Raw genomic sequence first — 14,361 nt, 5'->3', positions numbered from 1 at the left:
ATGCACCTCTTTGTAGACCTGAGCTTGCACACCAACACGTTTCTCTGTGGTGATACATATATATGACTGTAAGCTCCAATGGGGCAGGGACTGATGTGAATGAGTTCTCTGTACAGCGCTGCGGAATTAGTGGCGTTATATAAATAAATGATGATGATATATGTTGACACTGACAATACAGAAGGACCTGACATTTACAAAGTAAAATACCACATAGGGTATATTTGTGACACTGGTGCATTGGAAGAAAAAGGTTCTGTGCACGTAGCAACCAATTAGATTGGGTCATTTTTCTAATACAATTAATAAAAAGGAAGCAAATGCCTGGTTGCTATGGGTTACAGCACCTTTTTCCACTTGCATCAGTTTGGATAAAACTTGTATATTTTCAACCGGCTATTGAAAGTGTACTCCTGGCCTATGGATGCGGCCATTCTGTGGGCTGTACTCACTGAGAATAGTCTGAAGCCTCACACGTTCTCATGACGAATATTGGTTTCTGCACACATAAATGGCTGCCTCCGCTGTATCTTGGTGACAAGTACACTTCAGCTGTCTCCGTTTTAATTCCAGTGGCGCTTGCAGCAGAAAGCGAGACGCCTAATTGCTTCGGCCTTGTTAATGTTTACACCGCTGAAGGCTTCAGTCTGCACTATCTGGTTTAAAACTAGGATAACACTAATGAGCTCTTCAGGGAAAGATGAGTAAAGAGAAATTTCCACCGACCTTGTCTCTTCCACAGAAGATTTATTTGCTGGTGATGTTTCGTTTTTGGTTTTAGGATTGATAAGTAGCAGTCAAAGAAATGGATGCAAGAGTCTTATAGCGGGGCGTGGACAATTGCATCATTTTATTTCAATAATGAATGTTTTCCTCTGTTGTTTTTATGTTGTCATAATTTGGTGATACAGCTACAGCAACGTTGTCATTTTAAAACCTTGTTTTCTTGACTCTACTCTCAAGAATCTTGTCCAGTGGGGTTGGGTGGTAAACCCCGCGCTTCAGTCCCTCTTTTCCAAGCAACCTTTCTCCCCCCTTTCGTCCACATGAGAAGGGGAGAGACACTTTATTACAAAAAAAACTTGGTATTTCAGTAATTCTTACACTTATTTTTTTCTGCACAAGAAGCTATATAGACCTTTTTGTAGTAACAATGAATAGTGTCGTTTCAGTGGTTGAGCTGGTTAATAATTGTGGATATATAGCTTACACCAGGGATGGGCGTTCAGCTGCGGCTCCCAGCTTCCTCCTGCTTTACGGTCAGATGCGTTTGTTACAGCTTGTAACACTTAGTGAATAAACCATACTCGCCAACTTTTCCTCGTTTTGGCTTCAGGGAGATCCCGGGGGAGGTGGGCGTGCGGGGGCAGGGCTTGACAAATCACTTCATTTTGGCACCCACCCCCTAAACGATTGTCAGAATTTTGCTCAATTACAGCAGGGGGTGGGGCTAAGATGCAGCGATATTTGCATCATTAAGCCCCACCTCCCAGAAATGCGGGAGTCTCACAGATATTCCAGGTGAGTAGGCAACTATGCTTAAAGAAAAGCAGCTAATGAACCTCTAGAGACTGATGTGTCTTTTACATTTCTGTCTCCATTACTGAAGTCATGTTGTCTTACCTGTCAGTCTTTGATTAAATCTTGGTCTCCATGAAAATGGCCACCTCCATAGGCATCAATACATGGACCTAGGACACAATTTCTGAACTGTCATCATACCACAGATGGCGAAGCCAACCACGTCTTGTACTGGCTCAGTATCAGGGAGAATGCCAGACTCTTCAGGGAGTGAGGGAGATCACCCCTATTCCAGGGAGTCTCCCTGACATTCAGAGAGAGATGGCAAGTATGGAATAAACTCCTCTTGATACCGGAGTCTTGTAGAGGAAAATGTGAGTCCATCAGTCCGACAACTGAAGCTTTGCAGAGATTATAATACATAGGACTGTGCAATGATCCTGAACACCCTCACAAAGCAATATTGCTGAAAAATAAGTTTTTGTTTGGGCTTTAAAGGGCCGGCGCACCCACAATAAATAAAACAAATACAAGCATGTGAAATTTGTACTTTTTCACCTGACTGTGCGGTTGATTATAAAATAAGGATAAGTGGAGATGTTGCCCATAGCAACCAATCAGATTCTACCTATCATTTATCCAGTGCATTCTAGAATATGATAGCTAGAATCTGATTGGTTGCTATAGGCAACACCTCCACTTTTCCTTTTATAGAAGGTATGTGTTTTTAGATCTATGAATATAATATAAATGTGTTCGTATGTCATCTTACCCTGCTCCACGGTAATGGTTAAACCATTACTGTAGATTTATGGCTCCCAGAAGCTGCTAGGATTTATCTGTACAGCCTGACAAGGCCAAGGTCATGAAACGCATGCAATCCAGCCTCCTGTTTTTGCAATGATATCATTTTGAAAAACTGCTAAGGCCAAATCACTGCTTTGTATCTTTTTATTCTGAACGTTGTTCCCTGTAACGAGGGCCCACTCACACCAGAGAATAATGCAACTCTTTGTAGATGGAAAGTTGTGACTTGTCGCTGAATATGTAATCTGTATTGAAAAACTTCATTGGTACTTTTCCACTCCCAGAGTCCTTTGTGTGATACTGTACAGGCAACCTGTTTATATTCATTTGTGCTGCTGTTTGTACTGAGAATACCAGCTCTTTTTAAGTATTGTGAACTAGGATAAACCATAGAACGATCACAGGGGAGTATATAACTTTTTTCCGTCAATTTTTTTTTTTTTTTATGAAGCTAAATTGTAAGTTTTCGACATAACACAATTTTACTTTCACCATGGGTTAGGTGAAAACACTAAGGGGTCTATTTACAAAGTTTTCTCCGTAATATACCTATCGCATAATTTATAGTCTTTTATGCTGGGGGAAGGGTATATGTCTCCTGCCATAACCCATTTAGCGTTGCTTAATGCAGATCCCATCTTTCATTATGGGCAGGGGCAAACGCAGGATTTGTAGAGGGGGGTTTCTACACCACACCGCCAGTGGGCGTGACCAGCATGCATGGGGGCGTAGCTATAATTTTAGACTGTACTTGGCTGCTCCTCAACTCTTCCTATCCCCATAATATACACGGGCAATGCTGCGTGTGCTACTGTTAGGTGCACGCAGTTCTCCCTTTTCAAGCAGAGCCGTGTGAAGCAGGAGCAGGGTCCAGCCACCTCAATTATACAGTGCCCCAGGCTTGGAGGGGGGTTTCCAGGTACAAGCTACAAAGAATCAATCAAATCAACTTACAAGGAATTAAACCGGAAAATAAAATGTATTGCTGTATAGTCGGTGTATTTAAAAGTCCCGGTTTAAAATCTTCAAACATTCTGTAACAGCTAAAGGGGGCGTCCAGTCAGTTTAGTGGCGTATGCTTACTTTGTGAGGAAAGTAAATGGGTAAAATAGATTTATTTCAAGGGAACAATACTGATGCGGTCTAATAAGATGCAAATGCAAATCTCCAGGGCTTCATTGCTGTGGCTCTTTCTATCTGCAGTAACTTACAGCGAATCCTGCAAGTCACTGTGGTGAGAGGCTGTATCTGCGACATGTTTACTGCTTCTCTATGACAGGTGCTGGCACACCACAAACTGTAAGACATTATCTCCTAGACTTGTTCATGATCCAAGCTGCAAGATACCGTGTCAGCTGCAAGAGGTCATTCCAGGTCGCTGCACCAATAAGGCGATTTCAGCATTGTCCAATAGGACATGCCCGAGTATTAAACATGTCGGCGGTAACGTCTTATGGTTTCGCTGGTTAACCACAGCCCCCCTGGCACTTGTTTCTATACACTTCACCTTTAATTTGATGTGCAGTTTTGTTGCAAAGCAGAAGTTTGTGTGTTGCAAGACTCTTAACAAGTGTAACGGTCACTTCCATCAGAGTCAGTCTGTTGAAGTCACTTGGGGCTAGATTTACTAAGCTGTGGGTTTGAAAAAGTGGGGATGTTGCCTATAGCAACCAATCAGATTCTAGCTTTCATTTGTTTAGTACCTTCTACAAAATGACAGCTAGAATCTGATTGGTTGCTATAGGCAACATCCCCACATTTTCAAACCCGCAGCTTAGTAAACCTAGCCCTAGGTGTTAGTGTTGTCACGGAGGCAGGAGGTATTCCGTGCCTCCTGCCTCAGTGACGGCACTGGGTCTTTTGAATATTGTCTCAGTTTGCAAAATGGCGGCCTCTACTCGCTGTAGGCACTGGACGCACTTTTAAGTGGATTTATATTGCATTTCAGTTAGTAAGGCTTTGTTTTGGTGTTGGGGGAAGATTATATACTGTATAAATGTGACCAATTAACCTGGTGTGTTGCAAGAGTTTTCAAGTTATTTGTGCTTGAAGCATATTTTGCTATTAAGCTCAAGTTACACAAGTTATACTATTTAAGTGTTGTTTTGGTCGGGAGATTCACAGCCTCTGGTTACTGTTCGTGACTAGTAAATGCCCTACAACCTAGATATCTAACTTCAAACACATTTAAAGGGTATTTTCACATACATTTGACATCAATAAATTGTCTTGTACTGACAGTCTTGCAAAAACATCTACTATATATATATATGTGTGTATATATATATATATATGTATATATATATATATATATATATATATATATATATATATATATATATATATATATATATATATATATATTATTGTTTTTCTTGTCTTTAGTTCGTCTTGTGCTTCTCGGACATATCTTTCTATAGACCTAGAAAATTGTTTATTTTTGGTGCCCAGGGATACAAGACAAAGCGGAGTTGTCACAAAAGGTTAGAAACCTAAACAACTTTGCCAGACGATATAAAAAGGTACTGAAAAGCAGAGAAAGAAGTCAGAAGTTAAAAAGCACTATTTTGTTAAGCAGATTTTGGAAGATGTGTACAAGCCAATTAATTATTTTGAAGGTTTAAAATTCCTTTATAAATAACAGGAAGTATTTTGGCATAAAAATAAATTTTGTACTATAATGTTATGTACTATACATGTTGTGTTTTGCATTTTCCCGGAGCATCAGAGCAGTCACCATTCTCTTATTTAGGATCATGGACATTTAATGAGTTATTAAACTGAGAAATTCTCAGACCTTCCTCCATGCACGATGACGGAGAAAGAAGACGGAGGGGGGATTGTGCTGTGAACAAGTATATGGAGAAAAGGAGTGTTTCAAAGCCCCTCTGCTCACTACATCACATGTCATGTGACTGTGGTTGCTATGGTAATCATTACACTTGACAAACTTTAAATCATTGATACCAGCTTTGTGAAAACAAAGGCCTGTATTTTGTCACATGTATCGTGTAACGAACACCATGTATGTTCTTACAAGACAGTTTGTTTTGGGGTTTAAAAAATAAAAAGCATGCACTATTTTTTTCATGAGATTTAAATGTTAGAAGTGAGACTTCTAAGATGAAAGGGCAGACATTGAGCAATGCAAGATAGTAAGAAGGTTGTCTGGCATTGCATTGTTGAATTAATGTCCGCAAAGACCATCTGAATTGTAGGTTTCCTATTTACTCATTTAAAGTGAATCCGCTGCGAGTGGAGCAGGTCAAAAATTGTCTGTGGATGAGTCATTAACTTGGCAAGAAAAACTTCTGTTCTTATCTTACCTCTTGCTTCAGAACTTTTATATATAGTTCCCTCTGCCATGTGTACCAGTTTGTGCCTCGGTCTGAACTTTCATCTATAGATCTCAATAATTTTTTTGCCAGTTGTTGCCATATATTTTGTAGTAAGATGACGAGACTACTCCCATACACCTGCAGCCACATGCGTCTTGGGTAATTAAAAAAAATATGTAAATACTAATTAATCGGAGGGATTAAAGCTGGCTTTGGCATTTGGTGGTTCTCCTGCAATAACAAGAATTCCCAATGTGACGTTGACAGGGCACGCTGGGGCTTGTAGATCCACGACTGACGGAGATCCTCAAGTTACCTACCTCTGGATCAAAAGATAAAGTCTTGTAAAAAAATACATTGCTGCAGACCCGCTGTCATGATTGAGCACATCAAATGTTGAATTCTTAAAGCATTGCTGCCTCAGGATACCAAGTGGGCAGCATCCATCTTGGGTGCTGGCATCTCGATTCAAGTACAGGTGGAGCAGTCTTTATTGTTCCGATTGGCTCAATTAAGCACCAATTGTATTATCACACCTTTCCGTTGAAAAGAATGAGCGTAGCTATGACATTTTATAGTCATAGCTAGTGTATTTTGTTTTAGAATATTTTCTCACCTTTCTAACTGGTTCCAGCTTACAGTATGCATCCATTAATTTGCATTTAGCACATAACATAGCAGGCAACAACGTCTGGAGAAATCAAAGGCCATGTTAACTGAGAGTCAGAGGAAATAAAAGATGTTTTAAAGTCACCTACACAGAGGCAGCCATTTTGTGCGCTTAACAAATTTTCATGAGAATGCAGCCAATCAGCTCACTTGGAACTAGTGACATCACGCTGGCACAGTGAATGTGGGTTCGTTTTTTAGTTAATCAGCTGGGTTATTGCTTCATCCCTCAAAATGGCTGCCTCCACGGTGTGCAGGTGACTGGTCGGTCCACCGTACCATTGACAGCTAGCTGAGGTTAGCACTCCTGACCTACGTTTTTCGGCACAATGTAAGTGGCCCTTAACTGACGAAAGATACATAGATCATGACAATGCAATTTAGAGACCTTTTCTTCCAAAAGTAAAACAATAAAATTAAAAATAAATATTGAATACATTTTTTAGGCAAAATAATCAACGCTGCTCAAATATTTTACTAAGGAGAGTTCTGTGTGTCATATAGGTTCTGACCATTACACAGAACATGGCATTGTGAAGTGACTAACTAGTATGTGTAAAAATTAACTGTCGGTGTTGTTATTCCTAATAATAACACAAGTTTTCCTCATGAAGTGATGACATCAGAACACTGATTATAAGCAATGACCTCAGACTTCACCGTTCTGCAGTTAATACATATATTGGCATTAATTATGTGTTATGCATAGGTAAAATGACACAATTATAGGTCAATATAAATGCTTCCTGTTTTGAGGTGAAACCATAATAGCTGCCTCATCCAAGGTGTTAGTACAATGATTAAACTTATAATCAACGCTGGTTACTTTATTTTGTAGTCGTTTTGTTAAGTATTTAGTTGTAATGTAATCTTGTGCAAATATATCAACTCATCAAATTTATACATTATAATACACCCCTCCCGATAAACATCTGTAATCAAAATGTAGAGGTCAGATTCAATATTTTACTTCAGTATATTATAAGCCCTTTTATCCATTTTATTTTAGGATAAGAAAATCATAATCTCTCAACCATCAACAGGACCAAGTGCCTTTATACCTGAAAAAGAGGTAATTATGTTTAATGGCATAATATAATAATAGTAATAATTAAAATTAATAAATCATATGAAGAAATAAGACATTTTACTTACTTAGTCTTTGCTTTACAATTCAAACTAAAATATGATTTGAGTCAATATGAAAAAAATTAAATAAATAAAATCATCTTGGGACATTTGCAAATACCATAATTTTGCGCTCTGGACAGCAATTAACCTTTCATGATTGGAGGTTTTTTGTACCTCAATTACTAGACCAAGTTTCATGAATTGACCTAAGCAAATTGCATTTTTATTTTATTTATTTTTTCGTTTGTAAAAGACGGGACTTTATATTTGAATGAATTAAATTCATTTTTAAAAATACTAATTTATTGTAGGTGGAATATATAGGGAAATCCTGATACCCATTCTACCGTCATTAAGAAGGGGGTTCACTGTTGTGGCCCTGGCTGGGTTCTTTGTCGCTGCCATCTTTATAAGTTATTGTCAAGTTCCATTTTGGAATTTTCCATATCTAAGGAGATGGTTCCTCTGTGCAGAAAACGTTTATAAACATCAGTGAGACAGTAAGGCCTCCTGCAGCTTGTATGTATGTTCTGTCTGTTCTAAAAGTCACAACTATTAGCTTAATTAATATAGAGAGGAAATTATGTCGTTACCTCTTGTCAGCCAATCAGATGTTTGCTTTCAATTTCAAAACTGTTCTGCAACAATGTCAGAATCTTATTGGCTGCTGTGAGTAACACCATAATTGTCCTTGGCACCAGTTTAGATTTTTGGGAACCCCTGGCTGCTATATTGTGAGAGGGGGATCTCTGGCTGTAGGGGGCAGAGAATCCTGACGACTATAGCTAGGAGCAGGTACTAGCTAGTATCATACTTGCCAACTGTCCCTGAATGTCAGGGAGACTCCCTGAAATAGGGGTGATCTCCCTCACTCCCTGAAGAGTCTGGCATTCTCCCTGACGCTGAGCCAGTACAAGACGTGGTTGGCTTCGCCATCTGTGACATGATGACACCGTTCAGAAATTGTGTCCTATGTCCATGTATTGATGCCTATGGAGGTGGCCATTTTCATGGAGACCAATATTTAATCAAAGACTGACAGGTAAGACAACATGACTTCAGTAATGGAGACAGAAATGTAAAAGACACTTCAGTCTCTAGAGATTCATTAGCTGCTTTTATTTAACGCATAGTTGCCTACTCTCCCAGAATGTCCGGGAGACCTCTCGGGAGAGTAGGGTAACCTCCCGGTTCTCTCCCCTGCAATAGATAAGTGGTAGGGGTGGGGCTTAATGACGCAAATATCGCCTAATCTTAGCCCCCTGTTGTAATTGCCCAAAATTGAGACATCGTTTAGGGGTGGGGCAAAAAGGATGCAATTAGTGAAGCCCCACCCCTGCACACCCACCTCCCCAGGATCTCCCTGAAGCCAATTAGGAAAAGTTGGCAAGTATGTCTAGTATACTGTGAGAGAGTCACTGGCTATAATATTGTAGGGATGACAGTGCTATCCAAATGTGGGGACAGTAGCTGGTTTTAGGAGTATACTATGCTATATATACAGGTTACTTTCTTTTCTGGCTCCTAATTTTTAGAGCAATTACTCCAGACCTCATATATTGCTTCACTTTCTTGACCACCAGGAATAACGGTTATTATTTATGTAAGAATGGCCTTGCTTACATAACTAACTTATGTATAATTTTCTGGGGGAAGGGATTGCACATTTATATGTTTCTTTATGTAGTAGTGGAAATATGCCTGAAATGTGCTCTGCTAATTTTTTCATGGTGTGATGCAATTAGAGGGTCCCAGAGAAAATGTAAGTGATTGCTCACAGGTCTGAAGCATGCAGCTAATTTGGGCACATTGACCTCTGAGGGGGAGGGAGCGGTATCTTTCCAGCCAGTGAGCAGCAGGGGGTTTAATGCATCCTCAGGTTACCTATTTGTAGGTGTTTTTCTAGCATTCGCGCATTGTAGTATATGAGGGTTTGACGCATCGGTACCACAGACGTTGTGGAATTATTTTTTGCACTAGAGGAAGACATTGGAAAGCATTTGGCGTTTATTTTTAATTGGCTTTTCGCATTGTGCAACTGTTCACAGCAGCACAGATTATTTCTAGAAAGGAGGGAGCTGATCATGTGACTTTGTCCACATGTGACCATGGGGTCTATTTATTAAAGGGCGAAAACGGGTGTCCCTGCAATCCTTCTGAAATTAATGGGTAAAAAGAAGCTTTATTTGGCAATGTTTTGTTTTTTTGGGTTTTTTTTTTAAAGACACGATAAATAGAAATTTTTTAAAATATTTTTAATCTGTTTTTAACAATTTATTTGTACTTATTTGTTTTACCAAATGGAACTGGAAGCTCGGTCTTTTATGCACATACTTTATTTTAAACAGATAACCCTGCTTTCTTGTCATGTATTTACACAATATATTGTAGCTGCTATCTGTCCTACTGAGTTAAAATGATATTCTATCCATATGTCTCAATAGAACAGTGCCACCCAGTGGCCATATTATTATAAAAAAATATATATATTTGCTTGGTTATACATGTAACAGAGAATGTTTGGTTTTTTTTTTTTGGTTTTTTTTATGTGTAGTCATTATAAATAAGGTCATTGGAAGGATTACCTCAGTTCTTTCCCTTGTAATAATTGACTATTGCTTAATGTAACTTGTTTATCTGTTTTTATGATGCAGTAAAAAAAAAAAAATCCCCAGGCTATAAATACAACTGGGCTCAATGCACCAAGTGGAGATGTTTTTCTTCTCTTTGTTTCGATACAGGGTAAAGTTTTGCACACTGATTTTTTTTTTTTTTGAGTCCTCCAGGCACCCATTCCTCATAAACACGACAATTGTGTGGTGAAGTCTTGTTCCCTCTCCTCTGATCCATCTTTTTCATGTTCTGGAGTTTCTCACTGATCAGGGTCACCAAGTCTGTCTGGTGAAATGAGCGAGTTGCTGAGCTTGCAACTCAAGTCGGGTGGAGGATATAGGCTTTGTTTGTCTTACTAAAATACTCCCAGCAGGGCTGGAAAAGAGGAGAAGCCAGTTACAATTAATGTAAGAGAAATCTCCTGCCTCAGTCTGACAATAAGTCCTGAAAGTTCCCCACCTCCTTTATTTATTCATATTAAAGAGCCCGACATTTATTTTACAGCTGATTTTTTAGCGGATTACTGTGCAGTGTATAATACTTTTTGGGAGACTGAGGCCATGTACCTCCTGGAAATAAAATAATGCAGTTAGCATGCACCCACAGGCATGTGTAATAATAAAATCACTGTACACAGAGCACATATTTGTGTGTACATGTGCATTTACTTTGCCTTGCGCCATGTGTGATTTGTTGAAAGCTTCTTATTCCACGTCAGTGCGCCTGAGGCACGGAAACGTAGTGCAAAACTTACATTCAAGTGCGTATCACATACTTACCAACTTTGAAATGTTGGTATCCGGGAGCCTGCAGGGGAAGTGGGCGTGATAGGGGGCGGGCCTCCAAAATGCGCGTCATTTTGGACCCAAACGCCGCGATTCACCGGGAATCGCGGCATTTGTTACCTAATTCTGCCCACTTCACTAGGAAGTGGGCACTTCCTAGTGAAGTGGGCAGATCCGGGAGATTGCCTTACTCTCCCGGGAGTCCGTGAGACTCTCTCAAAATGGAATGTCCGGGAGACTCCCGCATTTGTCAAGTATGGTGTATCAGTAGAGCACGGAAACGCAGTTGGTTGATTATATGCCATTTTACTTGCGTTTTAACCTTCCTTAAGTTCATTTCAAACGCCGTTGCGTACACAGCGTAACATCTACTAAGAAGTTAATCTCTCTTAGGAGAAAAATGCGTTTTGCTTAACCAGGAAGTCACTGGGGCTCCACTTCGACGTCTCACTGACGAATATTGATTAATTTGCCAATGGCTAATTCACATAATTTTCTTTAGATGCGATTTTCCACTTTTGTCTTGTGCCCCCGTCCCTGTGGTACATATTGCTGCTTCCTGTGGACCTGAAGGGGTACATTTTATTAAACTGTCTGAAAAGTAAAAGTGGAGATGTTGCCCATAGCAACCAGTCAGATTATAATTGTTTAGAATGTACCAGATAACTGATGGCTAGAATCTGATTGGTTGCTATGGGCAACACCTCCACTTTTCCTTTTTTAGAAGTCTTGATAAATTTACCTAAGTAAATTGCTTCCCAGGTAGTTTGTCAGGAAATCTCCTCTGAACATTCTTACATAGTGTGATGTAGATCTGTAGAAATGTTGTAATTGTCTTTTAACATTTGACCATAATACTGGGGGTACTTGTGCATGAAGCGTGCGAGTGTGTAATAACTAACGATTGCACTGATCTGTTCTTAGCATGCTGTTATATGGCGGATGCAGAAAACACCAGTGTGCTTCTATTATAAATTGACTTGTAACCTATAACAGTGATGGCTAACTTATGACACTCCAGGTGTTGGGAAACTACAATCTCCAGCATGCTTTGCCAGTAGATAACTAGCTGATATCTCATACTTGCCAACTCTCCCGGAATGTCCGGGAGACTCCCGCATTTTGTGAGAGTCTCCCGGACTCCCGGGCGAGTGTGGCAATCTCCCGAATTCTGCCCACTTCACTAGGAAGTGCCCCACTTCCTAGTGAAGTGGGCAGAATTAGATCCCAAACGCCGCGATTCCCGGTGAATCGCGGCGTTTGGCCCCGCCCCCGCTGTCAAATGACGCAATTTGCGTCATGACGTCACAGGGGGCGGGGCCGAAATGACGCGATTTCGGCCACCCCGCCCCTTCACGCCCCCCTCCACTGGCTGGCTCCCGGAAGGGAGCTGAAGAAAGTAGGTAAGTATGTGATATCTGGCAGAGCATGCTGGGACTTGTAGTTTCACAACACCTGGAGTGTCACAGGTTAGCCATCACTGATTTATAACAATAGCTTGCACTTTGGATGTTAGATACAATATGAAATATATAAGTTCAGTCAAGGTATAGGAAAGTTGATTTGTACATCTGTGACTGACGGTTTAGGGAGCCTTTAAAAAAAAAATCCCTAAAAACACATTAAATGTCATTGTAGTTACTTATGCAAAAAACAAACAACCAAATCTGCTTTTAAATGTCTATTTGGAATTATATAACATTCTTCTGTATATTCCTTATTATCTGAAAATGTGTACATACATCTCTGGTGCTAACAGAAATGCCCCAAATGTAATCTCTTGCTTATTGTACAAGACTTCTGTATCTATCTTGTATAAATAAAGATTAATAATAATAATGGGCCTGATTCATTGAGGATCTTAACTTGAGAAACTTCTTATTTCAGTCTCCTGGACAAAACCATGTTACAATGCAAGGGGTGCAAATTAGTATTCTGTTTTGCACATAAGTTAAATACTGCCTGTTTTTTTCATGTAGCACACAAATACTTGATAGCTTATTTGTACATTGAAATTTAAAGGTGATATTTGTGATAAAACAGTCAGTATTTAACTTATGTGCAACACAGAAAACTAATTTGCACCCCTTGCATTGTAACATGGTTTTGTCCAGGAGACTGAAATAAGAAGTTTCTCAAGTTAAGATCCTTAATGAATCAGGCCCAATATCTTGGTTTCATTTAAATAGCCATTTGTGAAAATAGTGAACTTTTCTGTATACATCATTAGTGTTTAAAATCCACTGAGGTATATTGTATATCAGTAGCCTTTGTCCCTTTCTGTACATTATTTGGGTGGGTGCTACCAGCGAACGCCTGGAGATATTTCTGGAATCTGTTGAATGTGAATCTGGTTTTCTCTTGAATGTAAATCTTGATGTTGGAGAGCTGTTTATCTAAAGGAAATGCCTGCTCTGCAGCCTCTTGAACATTGTTCTCTCTCAATTAGTTTGGCCAAACCAACGATGTGGTTACCCTCATTAACCGACTGGTGGAGGAATACAGCACGTCCGGTCGTCTGGACAACATCACGCGAGTTATGAGCCTCCACCCCCAGTACCTGGAGTCCTTCCTCCGCACGCAGTTCTATATGCTCCGTATGGACGGACCCCTGCCTTACCATTTCAGACACTACATAGCTATCATGGCAAGTATTCACTCAGTGTCCTTTTTATTTTTATTATTGTCCATTTTTTATTTTTCCTTCGGCAAAATATATACTTTTATTTCCATTACTGTCGCTGTATAAATCTTAAGTTGCCAAAAGTGAAATTTTATATAAGTTGTTTTGGCACCTAAAGGGTAGATTCATCAAACCTTCTACCATGGAATAGTGGAAGTGTTGCCTATAGCAACCATTCAGATTCTAGCTGTCATGTTTTAAAATGTACTGGATGAGTGATAGCTAGAATCTGGTTGCTATGGGCAGCACCTCCACTTTTCCTTTGCAGAAGGTTTTAGTGAATCTGGCCCTAAGTCTCTTTACAGTGGTAAATAAATTGTACTGCTATCACCCTGTGGCTTTCTGTGTATGACCCTGAAAATTGGAGTCTGTCTTGCAAGATAAATATATATTTTGTTCATTCTTTTCACTTACTCTCCTGACCCTTTAATCACAGCCATGTTTAAAATCCCCAGTTTTTTTCAGTCTGTTTCTTTACCCATCATATACATAACCCGCAGTTCTGGAGCACAGACCTCTGGGTATGTCATTTGTATATTGTTCTTTTTAATCATTGCTTTACCTGTTTGGTATTCGGAGCATGAGACTGCCCTGTGCTGATACAGGATATCACTCAGTGGCAGGTTGTTTTGTATCTAGCTAATAGATACACTCTGATAGAAAGTGGATCTAGCATACAATTAGACATAGGATAGGGGGTATACTGCTAAATGAGTCTTCTCGTTGTACACTTCCTTTAAAAAGTATACAAATCATCATCATCATCATCATCATCACCATTTATTTCTATAGCGCCACTGTTTCCGCAGCGCTG

General features: G+C 39.7%; 1 protein-coding gene across 3 annotated transcripts in view; it reads left to right on the top strand.

Annotated features, from left to right (window-relative positions):
* The window catches only part of SESN3 (sestrin 3), a 73,825-nt gene that overhangs the window by 35,566 nt on the left and 23,898 nt on the right, over nucleotides 1-14,361 (top strand). For 2 of the 3 annotated variants that reach the window (XR_012688573.1, XM_075198756.1), the window contains exons 2-3: nucleotides 7,345-7,407; nucleotides 13,314-13,511. Coding sequence is in view for 2 of the 3 variants with exons in the window: in XM_075198756.1 (XP_075054857.1) it covers nucleotides 7,345-7,407; nucleotides 13,314-13,511 (261 nt within the window). In the remaining variant the exon portion in view is untranslated. The remainder of the gene's footprint in view (nucleotides 1-7,344; nucleotides 7,408-13,313; nucleotides 13,512-14,361) is intronic. The other variant, XM_075198757.1, reaches the window with a different exon arrangement.

Source organism: Mixophyes fleayi, chromosome 2, assembly GCF_038048845.1.
Source record: "Mixophyes fleayi isolate aMixFle1 chromosome 2, aMixFle1.hap1, whole genome shotgun sequence".
NCBI classification, from domain to species: Eukaryota; Metazoa; Chordata; class Amphibia; order Anura; family Limnodynastidae; genus Mixophyes; species Mixophyes fleayi.
This window is presented reverse-complemented; position numbering and strand designations above follow the sequence as displayed.